Genomic DNA, 21,879 nt, shown 5'->3' with positions numbered 1-21,879 from the left:
ACCTCACTTAAAAAAGATTAATTAATTGAAAGAAGTAATTTGGTTCTCATTATAAAGTCCTATATTAATTTCACATTACGAAAAAAACATATTTGTACAATTGATTTAATAATTTTTTTTTCATAATGTGAAATTAACACAGGCCTTTATAATGGGCTTAAAATAGGTCGAAAGCTTGGCAGTAACAATTGAATCGCTATTTTTTCAAGACCATACCTTGATCCAGAATGCTCGCGAATATTTTAGTTTCATTTCTTTTATTTTAATTATAATATTGTTTTTACATATTTTTTAAGAATATTGTCTTTCTAACTTTTATATTATTGTATAGCTTCAATGATTTTTTGAATGTTTAAATTACACTATGTTTAATAATCAATAAATCTATTAATTTTATTAATAAATAATAAATAAATTTAATTAATTTTAAATAACTATTTAGTTCTGACTCTAGAAGAAAAGCACATTACTTTGGGTCAAAAATAATCTTAGTAAAACTTGCTACATGGATATTTATGCTCGTTTGTCAGGTTTGTATGCTGTCTGTTACATCTAGAAACTACTAAAGAAATTAATAGCCATTCATTGACCACCATTATCGTAAGAGCAAAAAGTAACTTAAATTAATGAGAGCTAATACATGGGAAAAGTGTTACAACTCAAAAAGGGGTAGTACAGCTGGATTTTTAAAGTTTTGTATTTTTGCTTATGTCTTGAAACACGAAAGAAATAATGATGGATCATGACAGTTTTTATTGACAACAACTGTAATGGGGTGTACTTAAATTTTTAAAAAAGTAAACTTCCATTTGATTCTCCTGTAAAATTTTCTTTTGTTGAGTAATTTTTCTTGTGGGTCTGCGATATTACAACGCTTTTTCACACGTTCACAGCACTAACACTAATGCCAGCGCTGCGTTCTGAGAACACATCCGGAGAAGCCTGATAATGCTAACAGTGCGAGTGATTAAGAGAAAAAGGTCTCGAGGCCATCGTCTATTAAGGCGACTTGAAGGGTTCTCGAGATGGGAATGTGAAGAAAGGGCTTGTGCAGTAGGGTTAGGATGAAAGGTTGGTGTGAAATTTGTGGAATCAAGAATGGACCAGTTCGTTGTGGTAGGTTGGTAACAAAGTAAGTAGCTTTGATAATTGATTGGAAGGATTGGATACGCTGGATGATGAATGACTTGGCAGAACCCCAAGTTCCACGCCGTACGTCCAAAGGGGTCGCAGTAAAGTCTTTAGAGCTGATGATGGGTTTTGTTCTGCGAGTCTGTTAACTCGTGTTGAAAGGCAGGGGGTCACTTACTGTGTTTGCCTCCACTCGCGGGTTTTTGAGTTATACAAAAGCGTTTCAGCATTGCGCCATCTTCAGTGAGGAACTGTCGTTGGGCCCGTCGTTTGTAGCTAGGGCGTTTGCCGGTCAAATCACTACCGATCAAAACTCTAACAGTTTCTCACTGAAGATGGCGCAATACCGTTTAACCGCGATGTATGTCAACTGGAGATAATCGTTTTATATCTTTTTGTGCACTTCGGGCTCTCATTTAACGGATTCCTGGCTTCCTTAAAAGGTATCAGGTTCTCTACTAATGGAGAAGCATCGAGTAGAAAGGCATTCACAAACCGTCATGCTGGACAGTTGAACAATGCGGGGCAGTTATTTTCACTGAAGAGTGCCGGTTTAGTTTGTGACAATCAGATGACTGGGACCGTATATTTGGAGAACGCTTTGCTTCACGTGCCATGCGTGAGTCACAAGCCTTTTTAAAGACGGTTATGGTGTGGGGTGGAATCAACGCCCATGCCCGAATGGATATTTGCACTAATTAAGGGAATTCTTCTGGAAGCTTTAGGTCCCATTCACTCACGCATGGACACAGCTCTGCTGGAATGAGTTTGAATAACTGAAAAAAAAAACGAGTCGAATGGAGACAGACTAGTAAATGACCCTGTGCCCGTTCAACAAGCAGTAAAAACTTTAAAAGGTTCGTTTAGTTTTGATGGACAATATGGATTTCAGTCCTAAAAGTCTTCTTAGTCGTCCAAATCTGACTCTTGAGTTTTGGGATTTCACATCGGCCTGCTGTCTAGGTATAGAATTTTACTATTTGGCTTGAGGAAGTCGGTATCTTTTTATTGTCAATATACAGTGGAGGGCAAGACTGTTTTTTCAATAGTTTCAATTTCAACAAAACTGCATTGCGATATTTCCTTTTTAAAAGGAACACCACAAAAAGAAAACCGGAAGAATAGTCAGGATCATCACGTGTCGACTAATCGTTGTTTTTTTCCTGTCTCTCTCTCACTCTCTCTCTTTCGGGTAGATATCCGCCGCAGATGTTTTGTAGGCGGCTTGTATGATCCCAAAGGGGGTATTCACGTTATGTACAAATCCTAGTCTACGCACCCGCGCCGACTAAGCTCACCTCGAGGAAAAACCTTCTATTACTAATCCGAGTTAATCCTCAGCTCGTTTGTACAAGGCTCCGCTCTCGAGAGAAAAACATCTGCCTTCCAGCAAGTAAGGCACCATCGCCAAAAATCCCTGCCGGCGGGGAAAAGGGCCTTTTACTTCAACCGACTTCTTAATTTAAACCCTAAAGCTCGGGAAGAAATGTTGCCACTCTCCGTTTTCATAAGACAGCAGACAACCGATTAAATGAAATAAGTCTAAGTTGCATGACACGTTAGGCATTAATTTGAATAGTCGCATCGATAAGTAGTAAACTAAACAATTATACATTTTTATTCGGAACTGACAAATGAGGATTCATGAGATGTCAGCAATGTTTTGCCTCAATTTGAGCTCAAAGAATTTGTCATTAACAACATAAACCCAATAAATAGTTTGTAAACATTTGTCTTAATTATATTAATTGAAAAATACTCATAAAGTTCGAATTTATGGAATTTAGGTAGCATAAGGAATAAAATAGTGTAAGTTGTTTTCTGTTAAATGTCCTTCATCTTGTTCGCGTGACAGATGGTTCGATCATCCGCGATTTTTCGCAATTTTTCAAAATTATCTACCTCTATCTTTTATATTATCCCTTGAGAAGTCACCCTTCTACAACTTTCAATTTAATTTTTTGGTTAAAACAAATCATCAAAAATTGTTAAATTTATAATATGTAAAAAAACCATATTTGCAACCTCGCTGGAAAAAGTCACGGTAAAGCATGGCAAATTTCATAACTTCTTCGTTAAATAAGCGGTATACCCTTTTCTTTAATTACAGAGATGTTATGCTAAAAGGGGAAAAAGTGGCGACGTGTGAAAAAGGGAGGTGTGGGGGTTAATCCAGTTTTTGTACTTTATACCCTAAGCAAAATTTATTTCCCAACTTTAACTTAACAAAAAAAAAAAAAAAAATCAAGTAAAATGAGCAAAGCAGAAAACTTGGACAAAACGTCTACTCTAAAGACAATCAAAAAATAAAAACTAAACAATACAGAAAGTGGAAAACACAACTTTAACCTAATAAAAATACTCAAAACAAAATAATAAAAAACAGACAATAAACATAGTGAACAACCAAAGCAGAAAAATTGGACAAAATATTTACTCTAAAGGCAGTCAAAAAAAGAACTAAACAATACAGAAGGTGTAAAATCCAACTTTAACCTTATAAAAATGCACAAAAAACGAAAAATTAAACGTAAAAATCAAACAAAACAAAAACAGACAATAAACATAGCAAACATTCAAAGCGGAAAAATTACGTCGAATTTCTATTTTATTGACAAAATATTTAAACTAATAAAATAAAAATAAAAATACAGAAGTTGTAAAACCCAGCTTTAACCTTTAAAAAAATCAACATAATGTGTATGTTCACTATGTTTATTTTCTCTTTTTTATGTGTTTAGTTTAATTTTTCTTTGTTTTTGTGCTTTTCTATTTTTGAATTGTTCTTTTTTTTGTCTAGTTTAGTGTAGATATTTTGTTCAATTTTCCTGCTTTGATTGTTCACTATATTTATTGTCTCTTTTTTTAAGTGCTTGTTTCATTTGTATTAAATTTTGTGCTTTTTTTTTTATAAATTTTACTTTGGAAAATAAATTTTGCCCAAGACAAAAAGTTCAATTACTAAATTAACACCACTCCCCCTTTTTCACATCGTCACCGCTTTTTTCCCATCCAGCATAAAATTTCTCCAATTTGCACCAAAAAAAAAAAAAAAAAAACGCATAAAAAACAGACAACAAACATAGTGAACATCCAAAGCAGAAAAATTTGGCAAAATATCTACTCTAAACACACTCAAACAAAAAAAAGAAAATAACGGAAGGTGGTGTAAAATCCAACTTTCGCCTAGTAAAAAAACAGAAAATTCAACTAAAAAACAAAATAAAACACATAAAAAAAGAAACAATATATCAATAAAAGCGGAAAAAGTACGTTGAATTTTTATGTTATTGGAAGAACTTGGACAAATATATATGCTAAACAGAGTAAAAAAAAAAGAACAAATAAACAATGCAGAAGGTGTAAAATCCAATTTTCGAAAAATTCAACGTAAATTCAAACAAAATACATAGAAAAGCAGACAATAAACATAGTACAGATTGACCATATAAAAATACAGATAGACCATAATATAGAAATAAGCAATAAATGAAAGCACAAAATTGGACAAATTATCAACTCTAAGCACAGTACAATTAAACAATACAGAAGGTGTACAATCACACTTTAACCTATAAAAACACAAAAAATCAACGTCAATCAAAAATTACGTTTAAAAAATTAAATTAAATTAAAAAAACAACGTAAAAATCAAACAAAACACATAGAAAAACGGACCATAAACATAGCGAACAACCAAAGCAGAAGAATTGGACAAAATATCTACTCTAAACTAGACAAAAGTAAAAAAAGAACAAATACACAATACAGAAGGTGCAAAATCCAACTTTCTCCTAATAAAAAAGCACAAAAAAAAGACAGAAAACTTAAACGTAAAAATCAAACAACTTCAACAGATACAAAAACTGACAATAAACGTAGCGAACAATAAAGTGGAAAAATTAGGTCGAATTTTTATTTTATTTCTGCTTTTTTTCATTAGGTTAATTTTGGGTTTTACAACTTCTATATTCTTTTTTTTCTCTTTTGTCTGTGTATAGTGTAGATTTAGATTTCTTTGAGGAAATTTAACGTTCTTTTCAATGGTTTTTTGGGATCCCCAAAAAATTAATAGTTAAAGGGCGAGTAGATTTATGAGAAAAACAGTAAATAGTTGGAAAAAAATGATGTTTGAGAAAGGGGAGAAAGGGGAAAAAATCATGTTTTGAACTTTTCTTGATGTAATTGAGGTGTAGAAGCCCCTGACGAACTTTGTCGTACGAGCGAATCACCCTATATAATAATTATTAATATTAATAATTATTATAATATTTATTATTGCGTGGTGTTTAGTGATTATTTGGAGATCGTGAGATGCGGTCTAGTATGACATAGGTTTTAGAAAACATTTTCTTTATAGTGCGAACGTTTCGATCTTTATTGAGACCATCTTCAGGGCCTGGGATTTATAAACATTGTTTAAATTATACAAATACATGCAGAATGTGAAAAAATTAATTTATTCAATGCTAGAAATTTTAGAATCAATCAAAGTATTTGTACTCACTCAAAGTGTTTGTTTTCTGTGTAGATGTGCACTTCGGCACTCTCAACTCGACACACAATAATGACACATCTACACAGAAAACAAACACTTTGAGTGAATACAAATACTTTGGTTGAGTCTAAAATGGTAAAAATAAAATTGTAATAAAATAATAATAAAATTGTACATATATATGTATGTGTAATTTAAACAATGTTTATAAATCCCAGGCCCTGAAGATGATCTCAATAAAGATCGAAACGGTGGCACTATAAAGAAAATGTTTTTCTAAAACCTATCTCACACCAGACCGCATCTCACGATCTCCAAATAATAGTTATTATTATTAAATAATAATAATATTTTATAATATTATTATTACAGATATTTATTTATTTATTTTTTTTTTAAGTATAGTATGGTTCATATTGGAGGCGGGCGGTTCTTGAAACTGATCATTTCTGAGAGCGCCACCGTCCAAAGGCTTGATAAGAGTTGGACTCAGAGAAGGTTGCTCGAGGGTCTTGTTTCTTTCTGGAGATAACACTGTTTCTGTTATGGCATTGGGGGGTCGATTTTACACATCGTTGACACTAAATTCCTTTCAGTTGACAACCGACAGACACTTCCTAAGGCCTGCCCTCGCCCTTCATAAATTAAATTCGAAACGTTACTCTCGTGGAAATGTCCAGGACGTCAATATCCACCATTCGAGACTCTCGCCTATGGAAGTAAGTCAGTTTTGATTAATCGCTGATAAGTCTCACACTTACTGATTGGTACCAATTGCAAAATCACTGGCAATTTTTGGTACTCAGCGATAGAATTTCATATGTGATAGTACGATAGAAATGGGTAAAACGCATTCAATTTGAAAGATCAACTCTACAAATGTTATATCAATTATATAAAATAAATCTATTTTAAGATACTTTAGATTTATGTAACTAACAAGAAATGCTTGATGTTGGCGTTTCTCTTACTGAAAAAATACAACCTTGTTAGACCTATCTCCTTCACTGTTTACTAACTTGTAAAAAGATAAGCAATGACAAAACAACACTGATCAGCCCTAACACGTCAATAGACACGACCAACAAAGATGATATTGATGATCATGAAGCTACTAGCAGTTATCTTCATGAAATGTGTACCTAGTCTTTTTATTTGTTTGGTGCAGTGTGGACGGGTGAGGCTGATCCCTCTTCTAAGGATTCAGATCTTCTGAAGGCCATCTATTGACAGTGCTTTTGATTGATCTTCTCTGCCCATAAATGTATCATCAAAAGGATTTACAATTTCAATTCATAAACCATCATTTTTATCATATAAATATCTGTATACATATGTGCATTTTGTTTTTCTGTCTTTATTTAGGTCACGTCTGTCCTCAGGGCGAATGAATTCTCCCATGAGTTTTCATCGGGCCCAGTCAAATCTTATGACTCAAACCAGCTCGCTTCAAACAATCCTATGGAAGACATGAGGGCAGAAGCCAAAATTATGCTCATAGATGGTAAAGTGATTAAATGCATTGTGTAAGTTAGACTGACTAATTATGAATTGTTATAACCCAGCTAACACCACTAAATATTCTTTGGAAAAAAAAATGCATGACTGATTGAAGTCATGAAAAAGCTAAAACTGCAAATTCAAAACGGCATAGAAATACATTAAAAACAATTTAAACATGTTAAAAACCTACTTCAAAATAAAATAAGCATTTCTAGTCGAATAAACACAATGGACAACCAAAGCAGAAAAATCTAACACAGACAAAAATAAAATCTATACAGAATTTGTAAAAACCTAACTCTAACCTAATAAATTTTTTTTCGCTGTTATGAATATCCTGATTATGTCATTAACAAGGTTCAAAAACAAGGCATGAAAAAGAAAAAAGTACAAATTCAAAATGACATAGAAGTGTATTTAAAAAATTTAAACAGTTAAAAACTTAATTCAAAATAAAATAAGCATTTCTAGTTGAATAAACACAATGGACAACCATAGCAGAAAAATCTAGCACAGACAAAAATAATCTACAGAAGTTGTAAAACCTAACTCTAACGATGTCATTAACAAGGTTCAAAAAACATGTTTTATGACTGAGAGTTTCAAAGTCATGAAAAAGCAAAAAGTCAAAAAGTGCAAATTCTAAATGACATAGAAGTACGTTAAAAAATTTAAACATGTTAAAAACCTAATTCAAAATAAAATAAGCATTTCTAGTCGAATAAACATAGTGGACAACCAAAGGAGAAAAATCTAACACAAACAAAAATAATCAATACAGAATTTGTAAAAACCTAACTCTAACCTAATAAAATTTTTTTCGCTGTTATGAATATCCTGATTATGTCATTAACAAGGTTCAAAAACCATGGTTTTATGACTAAGAGGGTTAAAGGCATGAAAAAGAAAAAAGTACAAATTCAAAATGACATAGAAATATATTTAAAAAATTTAAACAGTTAAAAACTTAATTCAAAATAAAATAAGCATTTCTAGTTGAATAAACACAATGAACAACCAAAGCAGAAAAATCTAACACAGACAAAAATAATCTCTGCAGAAGTTGTAAAACCTAACTCTAACGATGTCATTAACAAGGTTCAAAAAACATGTTTTTATGACTGAGAGTGTCAAAGTGATGAAAAAGCAAAAAGTCAAAAAGTGCAAATTCTAAACAACATAGAAATACGTTAAAAAATTTAAACATGTTAAAAACCTAATTCAAAATAAAATAAGCATTTCTAGTCGAATAAACACAGCGGACAACCAAAGCAGAAAAATCTAGCACAGACAAAACACACACAGACGAAAAAAAATCAATTTGTAAAACCTCTAACCTAATAAAAAAGGAAAAAAAAAATCGACAAAATTTGGATGTTCACGATTTTTGTGTTAAATTTTGCTTTTTTGTTAAAATAGAGTTAGGTTTTGCTTTTTTTGCCTATATTAAGTGTAGTATTGTTGTAAAGGATTGCTCATGGGAGTGTTTGATGGCCACGCTGGAGCTGCGTGTGCCCAAGTCCTTGCCAAAAGGCTACTTAAGTATGTCGCTGTTGCCCTTCTACCTCAGAATGAGTTGAAAGAATATGCGAAAGCTCTTGAAGAAAATAGGAAAGTTCATATTTTAGAGACTTATAACGATAGGTAACACTTTAGACAATTTATTTAATTAATTGGAATTAAAATTATAAAACTTTTTCAGGCATGAATTTATTAATGAGCTTAAAGAAATTTATACCCAGAGTTTTAAAAAGTATGTACTTGATATGGCAAATCAAGAAAGGGTAAAAGAATACGGAACGAAAGAAGCTTTGGAATCTTCGTTTCTTCGCCTTGATGACGATATATCTAGGGAAGCTTTGGACAATTCCAATACTAAGCTTTTGGGTGTCTGCATGTCCGGAGCAGTGGCTTGCCTTTCTCATATTTCCAAATCACATCTGCACGTAGCAAATGTCGGAGATTGCCAGGTAACAGTATACAATTTTTTATGACATCGACTTTTATTGATATGCTTGTCGTAAGGCTGTCTTAGGAGTTTTGAACGATGGTAAAGTCTGGAGTGCAAAAAAGATGAGTATAGAGCACAATAGTGAAAATCCAAATGAACTAGATCGACTGTTTAAAGATCACCCAGACGAAGAAAGTTATACACTCCTTGAAAAAGAAAGACTGTTCGGACAGCTTATTCCTCTCAGAGCATTTGGAGATTTCAGGTTCAGCCGTTTTAACAGTTTTTGAAAATTAAACAGTAATGTGTAATTTTATTTTTAGGTATAAATGGAGTAAAGATATACTAGAAAAAAAAATTGTCCCACTTTATGGTCCTGCTGTGATACCACCTCGTTATAATACTCCCCCGTACTTGACAGCAAAACCAGAAATCATGTATCATAGATTAACCCCTAAAGATAAATTTTTAGTTATTGCTTCTGATGGCCTCTGGGATCTTTTGTCTCCATTGCAAGTAATTATTTCATTCTTTAAACAAAAATAGGCTTTGAATGAGAAAAATATATTTTTTAAGGTCGTGAGATTGGTTGGGGAACATATGAGCGGCAAAGCTGCACTCACTCCTTTAAGGTTACCGAACAACACAAAACTTAAAGACATACATAAAATATTAGTACAAAGGAGGGAAGGTCTTAACAAGGTAAAATATCAACTGACACCCGAATATTTTCAAAATAATCCTTAATCGCTTTTATTCTGTTTTAGGTTCCCATTGACAAGAATGCCGCCACGCACTTATTCCGCAATGCATTAGGAGGGACTGATTATGGCATAGAACATTCCCGTATCTCTCAGCTGCTCTCCTTGTCTCAAGACATCGTAAGGCTTTTCAGGGATGACATTACTGTTACTGTAATATACTTTGATTCAGATTTCATTTCTCATTGCCCTATGTAACGTAAATATGATATTATATAAATCTTGTATATGATTTATTCTAGTCACTATAAGTTTTTTTTTCTTTTTTTTAAATGAGTATATTAGTTTATTTTTTTACAAGCCAGTATTTAAAAAAGTGAACATATGTACACATGTATTAGAAGTTAATTGTTATTTATTAGTGTTTACTGTATTTTATTGTTACTATTAATTTTGCAACTGCGTAAATTTTTGTAATAATAAATAATACACATGAAAAGCAAAAGTGGTTTGTTAAATGTGAATTTTACCCCATCCAAGCATTCATATAAACTCGTAGTTAAAATACCCTTGTTAAAAAAAAGGGGGCTCATGCCTACTTGGTCCCTGTAAGAGCACTCTTCGGTCGGATGTGACACACTGAGCTACATTTCTCTACAACGGGACCTGCGTGGGGTTTTGACAGAAAAGCAGGTGTATATGTGGCCAACGGGATGATCCTTTCCTTTCATTTCAAATTCGAAGGGCCATCGATAAGTTGTCAGGAGCTAACCGGACGACCTAACCCACTGACGCTGCCATTTATTATTATTATTATTTATTGTGTTGTCTGGAAAATAATGCAGGTTTTCATGTTTTCTTTCAATTACCACTCTATATAAGAAACTGTTTACGTTGATGGATTACTCTTTTGTACAAATGCCAACAAAAGTTTTTTTTACATTTTTTTGTTCTTTACTTAATAATTGTTTTTTTAGAATTAAGGTAATAAACATTTTCTTTTAAAATGTATTATTTATACCACCAAACCTATTTTTCGTATGCAAAATATGAATGAACCTAAACATGTTAAAATTTAAGGGTGGTGCGTTAATTTTGTCCATCGGTGTATATCATACCCAATGACATCAGTGCAACCCCAATCTTTTTGTAAGAACCTCAGTAAACAGGCTAACTAGCCAAAAAGGGGCAGCCCTCTCATCCATAGGGCCAGAACAACAACTAAGTCCACCGGAACGTGTGGTTAACACGGAATTGGAAAATGGCTCAAGAAAGAAACTCAAGCACTGGACAAACCACATAGGTGTCCATTGTGGAGAGATCATATAATAACGGACTGCAAAGAAAGAAATAAGACATCCCAAATGACCTATGCGTGAATCGCTGTTCCAATATCTCACGGCATTAATATTTTTAATTATATACAGGATCTTTGTGTCTTCATTTATGTGATATATGCTATTTGTTGGAATGAATGTATTTATTTGCGTGAATGGAGGGGCTTGTCCCCCAAATACCCCGAGGAATATTGAATAGTCTAGGGTAGTGTGAATGTTTGTGTGAGTGTAATTTACTAGTGTGAAGAGTAGCTTATCCCCTGTTACCGAGGAATATTGAGTACTCTGCTGTAGAGTGAATGAATGTGCGAATGTAATTTATTAGCATGAATGAAAAAGTTTATCTCCAATTACCCCGAGGAATATCAAGTACGATGGGGTAGTGTGAATGTAATTTATTAGTGTGAAAGGTAATTTATCCTCAATTACCCAAGGAATGTCGAGTACTTTGGTGTAGTGTGAATGATTTGTCCTATGTAGAGAGGTGTGAGAAGAGATACCAAGAAGAGGAAAAGAAAAATGTTTAAAATGTCAAACTGGGTAGTGTTTTAAATTAATAAAAAATAACAAAAACTTACTGATGATGAGGTTGAAAAAACAGCGTATTATCTGCTGATAATTTTAATTTTGATCTCGTTCAAAGTAAAACTTTTAAAAAAAATTCAAAGAGGAAAAGACTTTCCAAGGTGGTTTTTTCAAGGTTGTGCAGTGGTGCCAACACCGAGTGGCAAATTCTCCAGCGTATTTCTGTAAAGTTTCTTTCATTCTGTAAAGCGAAACTGAACGAGTCTGTAGAACGTAAGTTGCCTTCTGAGACGTCATCCCGACTTTGCAGAACGAAAAACTTTACAGCCGGGTGAAAAAAAAGTCGCCGATTCAAAGCCCAACCCTGTTGCAAACCCGGGAAAGGTTAAACGCCAACCTGAGTGGAATAAAAATACAGTTTTATGAATGATTTGTGTTTCATAGTTTTTTTTCTGATTCCGTTAGTTTGTTACATTTGATTAGGATTGATTTTTATGTCCGGTCCCGGCGCTGACTTCCTTTGGATTTGTCGTGAATGAATCGAAATGGAGTACATTTTCCACGAAAAGGTAAAACCGAGATAATTTTATTTCCATCGTCCTTGGATTTACGTTTGATCCTCGGCGATTTGTCGAATTTTCGAGATTTTAAATCTTCCTCTTCCCACGTATCAATTTGTTTTATGTCCTCACCTTTGATATCAATCATTTTCTACCTTTCTATGTATATATATAAAAAAAAAATCCCTTGCATCATTTGGATGCAAATCAAATCGCTATTTTGCTCGACCACTTTGAATTACTACCCAGACGTTATCACCTTACAAAATTGTGGCTAGACAATGATAGGGATTCATTTTAATTTACCATAGTTTTCCTTATTAAAATGTTATATATTGAAGAACAAATACTGCCCTGTTGTGCAACACCTTGTTTTATGACTCAGATCACTCAATTGTGCACTAAGCATTTGCCAAGTACGATAACAAAGCAGTTGGTTCCTCACAAGATTATCAGTTTTCACACTTACTAATTGTTATATCAGACTAAATATATTTGCCTGTTTTTTAAACTACTTTCATCATCTTGCTTCATGCTTTATTTCATTTATCTAACACACTTTTGACCGTCTGGTTCATTGGGTTTACCAAGATGATTAAAAATTATCAAACTGCTGGCGAATGCTCATCAGTTGTCATAAAGGCAAACTCGCGATTGATTCCGTATAGGTAAATAATTTAATAACATGAAATAGAATCAGGCGTTGTGCATTGAGAGGTTCTGTACGAGCTGTTTAGTAAGCTTCGAAGTCGAAAGGAACAAAATCTTTGAGCATCGGATTTGGCTCACTTGCTGCGGTAGGCCACAGTTGGTGAGCTCTAAGTTTTCCTCGTCTTGTACTCCTCACAAATTTTGTTCTAAGGATCCCATGCGATTCTGGTTCTGTTGGAGGCCTGTCGGTGAATGGAAAGTTTAAACTCATCCTTTTAGTTAATTACCATCCCTAACCATTTATAACATTCAGACACTAATATTTTGTACCTTTATTCTTGACAACTAATATCTACCTCATTAAGCTTAAAGCTTTTAGACTATTTACCAGATTACAAAGCTTTTTAAAGTACTCTTATGTATCCTTCATGCTTTGGGTTTTCTTCTCCTAGGAGTATGAATCTCAGCCTACATAAACCTTCACACCAACTGAAGACAAGTTCCTCTGTTTCTTCTTCTTCTTCCTTGCAATATCTGTACACAGTTTTGTACAGCTCTATCATTCTAGCCTTAGCACAACCTAGGTTGTAGTTTAGTAAATCTATCCTGAAATACTGAAGAACTAGATCTAAGTTTTTTGCCTATTTGGTATGCCGGTTCTGGGATTACAACGTACAATTTAGACAGGTGTAAAATTTGTGTTTCAAAACGTAGATTTAATCAGTCTAATGATGAGCATTGAAATGCTTGAAATCTAAATAACTGCCAAAAACAATATTTGAATAAAACTGTCAATTTTAACTAGTAGTACAGTATCATTTTGTACTTCTACTGTGCCTCAGAATTTGGGAACTTGGGTAATAAAGTGTGCAAGCGTTGGCTTCTTTATAGCAGTGTAAATATTTTCTCAGTGCAATCCAATATCATCCATGGTTAATTCAACGCTCGGTTGAACTACAGTAGATTCGTTATCTGTGAGGGATATGTACCAAGCAACACAATGGATAACGAGAACTGCAGATAGTTTCAAATTTCAGGCTTTGGAGCATTTTCTTCTATATATTAACTTATGTACACATATTTCAGGGTTTTTTTTTTTTTCAATAAGAAAAATACAATGTACAGTAACATACATAAAGTTTATAACATATAGGAAATCACATTGATAGGTACACACCTATGCATGACATTGAAACAAATGAAAAAAAAAATTATTAGGACCTCCAAAAAGATAAAACTCATCTGGCGGTAGGGCAACCGCAGATGAGTGAAAGCTGATAACAAGAGTCTGTACTGGCAAAGGTTCAGCAACTCATTGCAACCAAACCACAAAAACATGTAGGGCAAAAAAGAAATGAATAAAAATAAATGTCTTCTATAATTCAATAATAATAGATTAAAACAGTGCAATTATGCATATCTATGAGTTTAACTATATAGTAATTAATTGACAAATTGGCCAAGGAAAGTTTGATGAAGATACTTATAGGCCCAGAACCATTTGTGGCATACCAAGCTACCAAAATGCGGATCCATTAGACAATGGATTAAAAATAAGTCCTTCGTTCAATGAGAATGTAGCCCGGGCACACAAAAGGTTTATCTAATAGTTGGAGTGCTGACTGGACACTGCAGACTCCTTAGGCATATGTATAGACCCAGAGAGGCAGAAACAAGCCTTGTAGATATTGCCAAGAAGAAGAAGAAACAGCGGAACATGTCCTTAAGCAGAGCCATAGATAACAATGAGATGCACAATAGCCCAATACTGGTCGTGGTGCGCAGGTCGTTAAGAGGCTGGCCCCTATATAATCTATAATCTTAACTTACTCATTGGTGCTTTTTTTTTTTACCTGGATAAAATTCAGATTACATTGTGGAATGTTACAAGGTCTATGAGACGGTGAACCATATTTTGTCTTTTTAGTCTTATCTTTTACAAACACCTTATAAAAAGGACACAATCGACAAGATTCACACAAAGATCTGAATTCCTGAATTTTTCCAAAAAAATTTTTTTTGCTATTTCTCCAGTTACTAATTGTTTTTTCATTTAAAGAATGGATTTGGGGGGTGGCAAAAAAAAACAACAAAAAAAACTTGCAGGTCTTCATTAAATTTTTTTGTAACAATTAATATTATGTCATTTGATCGCTACCAATCATCTTGGTTTGCTTATCCTTGCTGGGTTGCTCTATCAGATGGCTTTTCACATTTTGAAAATGCATCTGATAAAACAACCTAGCAAGAATAGGCAGACCAAGATGGTAGCAAACAAACTATGGGATTTCATTGTCCTATAGACCACAGGAGGAACTGCCACAAAAAATCCAAGAAATAAAACAAATTCTCAATTAATTATTCACGATTTTTTTTTTCAAAATGAAAAATTTGTCAGGTGGGAATTGAACCCATGACTTTCGGCTAAATACGTCGCTGCTTTTAATTATTTAAGCATAAGCTGATAAAATAATTAAAAAGTTACTATAAAACACAAATTGTTAACTATCATATTGTAATATAATTATCATAATATTATGATATGACAGTTAATGATTGTGTGTTTTAGTTCTTGGATTTTTTTAATTGAAATTTTATCTCCACATCATTTCCATACCAACAATTGCACTAATAGTATGTTATATAGTATTACATATCAATTTTATTAACAAAGGTCTAATTGTTTAATTAAATCACAGCAAGATGGCTCTTTATGCGCCCAACACTGTTTGAACAATCTTCTACAAGGGCAGTATTTTAGCCCAGTCGACCTTGCCACACTAGCATTGAAAATGGACGAGGAGGAACGGAAAAGGATGGCCGAGTTGGGAGACGACACTGAGGACTATCAGAAATTCCTTGCAGTAAGTTTGACACAATTTAATTCGCGAACATATTTATTGTTTTATGTTTTTCAGCAACCATCTGGAAATTGTGATGACAGTGGTTACTTTTCTGTACAAGTCATAAGCGCAGCTTTGGCGGTTTGGGAGTTGGAATTGATCCCTTATAAAAGTACTGCACCAGTGGCAGCTCTTGCACAGGATAGTCCTCAGTAAGTTTTTTAGCTTTTTTTACTTGGTCTTTTTTTTTTTTTAATTTTGGTTATTTCCGTTTTAGGGACATGTCTGCCTTTATATGTAATTATAGGGACCATTGGCTTACGATAAGGAAAATTGGCCATCAGTGGTTTAACCTCAACTCACTTCTCAGTGGGCCAGAACTCATTTCGCCGACCTATCTGTCTATTTTCCTCGCTCAGTTACAACAAGAAGGTGATTTTGCGTCTTAATGTTTATCTATTCAAAATATTTAAATATTTGTTGGTTATAGGTTATTCTATATTTGTTGTCATTGGTGAACTTCCTGCTTGTGAAGCGAATGAAATTTTAAATAGAAATCCAGCGGTGCAAGTTGTAAAACCAAAGTTGAACAACGTTTCAAACGAGGATTCAGAGCTTCAGAAAGCATTGAGGTATTTATTATTTGATGATCTGGTAGGAATCGGCTAGGTCCAGAAATTGAAAAAAAAAAAAAAAATTAAACAATTTATTTACATTTTCTACCAACTTGGCAAAAATCTAACACAAATGCTATTTTACATTTTATGAAGTTGATACGTTGATTACGAGACACTTCAATTTTACCCTAATCTTAACATTTTGGCTTCTTTCTTTTCTTGAAGTTGTTTCTTTTGTTCTTCAATGATCAGTTTCCTCTCTTCTAAAAACGTCTGGTACTCTTGTGAATCGAGCTTGTCGACAACTTCAATCCCACATGAATGAGCAATGCCAATTATTTTTTTGCAAATCTGTTCCAAAGGCACACACTCGAATACAGGATCTTCTGATTTGATTTTAGCAATTTCGTATATGTGCTTTCGGGTCACTTTACCGGAAATCTCTTTGCCTAAAACAAAAATCAAAAGGAAACATGGTCGAGACATTATTACAAAACTACAATCTAAAATATTTTAATTAACACTTTAAAAAATCTTAATGCATAATATAATTTTATTAGAAATATTTTGTCTCTTAAACAAATTTTAATGTATAATTTAATTTTATTAGAAATATTTTGTCTTATTTTAATTTGTACATTGTCATGATTTTGAAATTAAAGTTATCAATGGACAGATTTTATTCATTGTGATATGTCTTGAGGTATGCTGCAAAGTGATGTACCTTAGATGTAGCTTGATAGTCTGATCATTTTGATATTCCTTTTCTTTATGGTTATGACTATTAGTCAAGTAATATTTTCCCATCTTGGTTGGTCGGTTGTAGTAAAATTGTCAATAGTTCCCCTTTTTTATGTTTAGGTGTTAGCCTTAGAGTACTCCCAGAGGGAGATGACGGGTGATGCCCGGGTGTCACAGGCCCAGAGTCGCAATGGACAAGCCAGGGCCTTTTTTCAGTCCTCTTCCCCCCAAAATACAATTAATCATCACGTCATCTGGCTAACATTGAAAAAAAGAGGAAAAAATATTAAGGTGGTTCTACCCACTGGTAGAATATCTGGTTTTGAAGTGATCTGGATTTCAGGCATTAAATCCTTATTTTCAGTGTTTGCAAGTAATCTAGAAGTATGTTTTACAAAACGGTTTCTTTGGTTTCAATATTTTTTTCAGATTGTTCCCATGTAGTATTCATAACAGATAAGCCCCCTCCTCTCCCCAGCCCATCACTTATGGAGTCCGTCAAGGATCAAGCTCTCCACTTCTCCTTTTTTTGTTGCTTTGTTAATGCTTTCCATAATTCAATAAAATATTATTTGTCGTCTTTAATGCAGACGACTACCAAATTAACCTTTCCTTTCCACTTATTGGCCTACAAGCAATACAATTGTAAGAATGCAGGACTTAAATTTTAGTGCCTAGGCCATTGAAATGGGCTTAACCTAATGTAAAAAATTCGGCCCAGTGGTTACAAAGGTTGACACAGTGCTCATCACTGTAAGGTAAAGGTCCCTGGTTTGAATTCAGCAGCCCTGCATTTGAACCCTGCTTTTTCAAGAATAGTGATACCCTGGGAGTTTATATCACCTCATAGTTGAAGTAACCTTTAAAAAGAAAACAATAATTACTCAATACACGTGGCAGTAGACTCTTGTTATCCGCACTTTGTCTCATCCGCGATCCCCCCCCCCAAATACCCCATATGTACATATTGTTGTCCTGCATGTAATAACCTTTATGTACGTTACTGTGCATTGTAGTTTTCTTATTCTTAAAAAACCTGAAATGTGTTCATAACTAGTAAGTTCATAACATAGACGAATAAGTATACGCAATACAGTGTCTGATTGGTATGCAGGCAGAAGAAAATTTTTCAGTCTGAAATTTGAGGTGTTTCATATCCACATGATGCTTAGTATGTATAACCCATGGATTACGGTAGTCTACTGTAATTTGAATTAAACCGAATGAGTGTAACAAGATTAAATTGTGATCTTTGCCACCAATTTATCGAACTCTGAATTTGACGTAAAATAATCTACTCATAATTTTGGTTTGATGAAAATCTACGACAGGTGAAAACTTACCAGGCTCCATTGCAGCCCTCTGGATCCCTGCTGCTTGCTTCAGGAAGAACGTAGCAGGTGGTTTATGGATGACAATGCTGTAACTTCGGTCAGGATTGACAGTTATACGGCTTGGTAGAGGTATCCCTTCTTTTATGTCTTTCGTCCGTTCATTGAAGTCTTTGCAGAAAGACGCGATATTAATGCCATGCTACAAAACAAAGGCAATAAAGAAATATTACTAATCGGGGTGTTGGTGCGATAAAATTTACCTGTCCTAGCATAGGTCCCAGTGGAGGGCCCGGTGCTGCCAAACCTGCCGGAATGTTGGTTTTTATCCTATTACCGTGGTTGACTTTATCGACGACCTTTTTAAATCCTTTCATAACTTTTGCTCCCGCTTTAGACATATTTGCTAATTTAAGAATTAAGCAAGTTCTCGAGTAGAAGCTTTTTAAAATTTAAGCTTTGTCGAACCTCCAAGTCGGAGTCCCTATGCGAGGAGGTTCTCCCCGTTCTCGGCTGTTAACCAATCGATTATTCTTTGGAAGCAATTTCCATTATCAAATTTTATCATCATTATTATTTTATAAGTTTAAATTTATTTTTAAGAGGGAATATTAACTTATTTCTTAATTCTTTTATTAACACGTTCACATTATTAATGAGTAATAAAAATCAGTTGGCCGGGTCGTCCGAGAACAAGGATCTCCTGCGTATCAAGAGCACGACCGAACGATGGCCTCTTGGGAGTCGGAAACGAAAGGAAAGGATCTTAATAACCCGATTTAGGATTGGCCATACCCATCTGACACCTGCGTTTTGGCCAAAACCCGCGTAGGCCCCGTTTGTACAAAAAGGTTGCTCAGCGTATCATATCTTATCGATAAGTGATATGCCTTGGCTCCTTACAGGATGCGAGAAGACAGTCCTTATGTAAAGATGGTACTCGGGTGGGCGAGTCAAATGGTGGGTTGTTCTGTTCCGTTTCTTAAGAGAAACCTGGAAGTTTTCCTGTTTGTAAATATTTTATATGGTGTGTGTAGTATACATGAATATTTAATTGTAATTGTAATTGTGTAATTAGCGTACATCAGAGCCGATAGCTATAGGAAAATCAAGTAACCTCATTGGTCATGAGTGGCAGTTGAAATGACCACTCATTCATTTAAAAATAAAATAAAATAAATGAATGAATGAATAAATAACAAATAAATAAATAGTTGAATGTTTAGAGTTACTCTCTGGTGTTGTTATATTTGTACAGAGTGAGTGAACTTAGGCAAGGGAGTGACTATGTTGCCAATGACATGTACATCTGGGTTAACAGGAAAATAATGCAGGTTTCCATGTCTGAAGGATTGAAAGATACACACAGGAGTCTTTGTCAAAGCTTTGGGATCTAGTAAAAAGCCTTAAGCTAAATCAGGAGCTCTAGACAACAATGGAGATGCAAAATAAACCAATGCTGGTTGTGGTGTGCTGGTCTTAAAGAGTCCAGCTCCCTTATTAAAAAAATACAAACATCATACTAACATGCACAAAGTAAACTAATAAATCAGGTCAAAACTAATAAATATAGAAAAATTGTAACCAGAGGAATTTATTTTGTGTAAAATGACTTTCTGGTTGTCTTCTAGTAATTGTTTTGTTGACAGTTAATATATCATATTTTCGTAATCAGACAAAAATCACTAATTGAGTTGGCTACTTAGTTATTTATAAATTATTTTTAATTCTTAAACTAGCTAATTTTTCCAGCGAAGTCAATGTAAAACATGTGATTATTTATTAGGATAAGTGCGGGTAATTACGAAGCAGATGAGGAAGAAGAGTTGCTCCAACAAGCGATCCAAAAGAGCTTAGAGGATGAGCCTCCAGACAAAGTTCTTCAAAATGCTATCAAACAAAGCTTGGATGCTTCCAAACCATCGACAAGTTCTTGTACGATTTTTGTAAAAATTTATTTTCAAAATCACAGTCTTTAAGCTCACTTTAACAGTTGCAGGCACTTCTATGTTCAAAGAACAGTTCAAGTTGCAGTCTTCCAGCCAAAATCACACCCAAGACATACACCAGTTGCCAGATTCGAAAAGGTGAGAAATCAGGAGGTTTTGCAATAAATTTATCTTAATGAGTTTCTGTCATTTGTGAATTTAGTGAGGAGGACCTCTTCAACGCCATCCAGATGAGTCTGGAGGAGTTCGAAAAACCGGGGGAGAGGGCAGAAAAAGTCTTTGTAAACACTCGTAGGGCACCACCAGCAAACACTCGTACGGCACCACCAGCAAACACTCGTACGGCACCACCAGCCCCGACGCAAGTCCCAGAAGGTTTGTTGATATCAGATCAAAACTGTATTCCATTGATTTATGAATGTGAATTTCAGTAGAGACGGACGTGGAAGAAGTGCGAAGGCGTCGCCTGGCATATTTGGAAAGGAAGGCTAAAGATCAGAGATAGCGACAGTTCTCAACTATATGCTATACACACCTGTTTTAATACCAAATTTTAAATAATTACACTTAGAAATTTCCTAGGAAACTATTTTCTTTTGTTTTTAATAAACTCAAGTCACAACGTTTTAACAAGTGCAATTAATTGTGCGAGCCAGCCCCTTCTTACCAGTCTTAACATTTTAGTTGATTGCGGAACATATCGTGACTATTTAAACTAGTATTAATAACGCTATAAATTTTAAAGAAAAAGCACTCCTATTATTTTGTTATTTATTTTTCGTTTTACATTTTTGTATATTGAGTTAGAGATAATTTTTTTTTTGATACACATAAATAGTTGTTGAATCCATATGTTTTTATCATAAAAAACATGTTGGAATATCATCCTTGTGAAAGGTTTATCACCTTGTACATTTAAATATAAATCGTTAAATAAATTATGAACTGTTTAAAATTAAAAAAAAAATAAAATAAAAAGAATTATGTACCTTATTAATTTAATAAAATAAGATCAATGTGCCTCTATCAGTTTTTTCATTTCAATATTTTTTACAATCTGCAATTTTTGGTTACAATATGTTATTTGATGATACATTGATATATTTATATTAAGGGAAGCAAATACAATTATTCTGACCACCTTCCAGGCTGGCGAAAGTTATCGCTGAAGAGGAACACATGAGTGCAAAATATGTTTGAAATGTGCAAGAGAGCGGTTGTTATTTATTTATTTTTAAAGTTTTAGGGCTGGCAAATCATATTGGTTATCGCCAGCCCTCTCTTTTTTAGGTTTTAATTTCTTTAATTATCTTTCTTGCAATTTATACCTACTACTTGGTTTTTCTGTTTCTCCAGCTGAGTAACGATATTTTATGGTACAACGGTAACCAACTCTTTTTTTTTTGTCCTATTGCTAGGCTCTCTGTATCCCAGGGCCAAAATTTTGGATAAAATAAGACAAATAACAAACACAAATTCACAGAAGCAATGCAAAAACATGATATTCTGGTTAACGTTCACACCTCCCAAGAGAACTTGTT

General features: G+C 33.9%; 3 protein-coding genes across 5 annotated transcripts; 2 read left to right on the top strand and 1 right to left on the bottom strand.

Moving 5' to 3' along the window:
- The first annotated feature begins 6,106 nt into the window (after positions 1–6,106).
- Positions 6,107–10,600, top strand: LOC106671153 (pyruvate dehydrogenase [acetyl-transferring]-phosphatase 1, mitochondrial). The gene is made up of 8 exons (XM_014402058.2): positions 6,107–6,348; positions 6,995–7,133; positions 8,602–8,776; positions 8,835–9,102; positions 9,158–9,348; positions 9,407–9,599; positions 9,660–9,785; positions 9,851–10,600. Exons 1-8 carry the CDS (start codon positions 6,175–6,177, stop codon positions 10,040–10,042), a joined length of 1,458 nt encoding a protein of 485 aa, XP_014257544.1. The 5' UTR covers positions 6,107–6,174; the 3' UTR covers positions 10,043–10,600.
- Positions 10,601–12,016: 1,416 nt separating this feature from the next.
- LOC106671230 (ataxin-3-like) lies at positions 12,017–21,313 on the top strand. 3 transcript variants are annotated; one of them, XM_014402203.2, is made up of 9 exons: positions 12,017–12,215; positions 15,557–15,721; positions 15,776–15,912; positions 15,978–16,132; positions 16,191–16,332; positions 20,176–20,324; positions 20,389–20,476; positions 20,541–20,713; positions 20,770–21,313. In XM_014402203.2, exons 1-9 carry the CDS (start codon positions 12,192–12,194, stop codon positions 20,841–20,843), a joined length of 1,107 nt encoding a protein of 368 aa, XP_014257689.1. In that variant the 5' UTR covers positions 12,017–12,191; the 3' UTR covers positions 20,844–21,313. The 3 variants fall into 3 exon arrangements, with proteins under 3 accessions (XP_014257689.1, XP_014257629.1, XP_014257746.1); XM_014402143.2 differs by having other exon boundaries at positions 20,383–20,476; positions 20,773–21,313; XM_014402260.2 differs by having other exon boundaries at positions 12,186–12,215; positions 20,383–20,476.
- LOC106671519 (39S ribosomal protein L11, mitochondrial) lies at positions 16,388–18,917 on the bottom strand. The gene is made up of 3 exons (XM_014402448.2): positions 18,653–18,917; positions 18,402–18,591; positions 16,388–16,766 (listed from the first exon to the last, which is right to left on the bottom strand). The coding sequence occupies exons 1-3, from the start codon at positions 18,788–18,790 to the stop codon at positions 16,501–16,503; spliced, it is 594 nt and encodes a 197-aa protein (XP_014257934.1). The 5' UTR covers positions 18,791–18,917; the 3' UTR covers positions 16,388–16,500.
- Positions 21,314–21,879: the final 566 nt, after the last annotated feature.

This window comes from Cimex lectularius, unplaced genomic scaffold, assembly GCF_000648675.2.
Source record: "Cimex lectularius strain Harlan isolate CLEC.00 unplaced genomic scaffold, Clec_2.1 scaffold23, whole genome shotgun sequence".
NCBI lineage: Eukaryota > Metazoa > Arthropoda > Insecta > Hemiptera > Cimicidae > Cimex > Cimex lectularius.
This window is presented reverse-complemented; position numbering and strand designations above follow the sequence as displayed.

Excerpts from the sequence above, each read along its gene's own strand:
- LOC106671230 (XM_014402260.2), top strand. The coding sequence starts at position 12,192 with ATGGAGTACATTTTCCACGAAAAG. Across the intron at positions 20,477-20,540 it reads CAGTTGCCAGATTCGAAAAG|TGAGGAGGACCTCTTCAACG; the intron begins GTGAGAAATCAG and ends TTGTGAATTTAG. Across the intron at positions 20,714-20,769 it reads CCCGACGCAAGTCCCAGAAG|TAGAGACGGACGTGGAAGAA; the intron begins GTTTGTTGATAT and ends TGTGAATTTCAG.
- LOC106671519 (XM_014402448.2), bottom strand. The coding sequence starts at position 18,790 with ATGTCTAAAGCGGGAGCAAAAGTTATGAAAGGATTTAAAAAGGTCGTC. Across the intron at positions 18,592-18,652 it reads TGGGACCTATGCTAGGACAG|CATGGCATTAATATCGCGTC; the intron begins GTAAATTTTATC and ends TTTGTTTTGTAG. Across the intron at positions 16,767-18,401 it reads GAGGGCTGCAATGGAGCCTG|GCAAAGAGATTTCCGGTAAA; the intron begins GTAAGTTTTCAC and ends TTTTTGTTTTAG.
- LOC106671153 (XM_014402058.2), top strand. The coding sequence starts at position 6,175 with ATGGCATTGGGGGGTCGATTTTACACATCGTTGACACTAAATTCCTTT. Across the intron at positions 7,134-8,601 it reads CAAAATTATGCTCATAGATG|GATTGCTCATGGGAGTGTTT; the intron begins GTAAAGTGATTA and ends ATTGTTGTAAAG. Across the intron at positions 8,777-8,834 it reads TTAGAGACTTATAACGATAG|GCATGAATTTATTAATGAGC; the intron begins GTAACACTTTAG and ends AAACTTTTTCAG.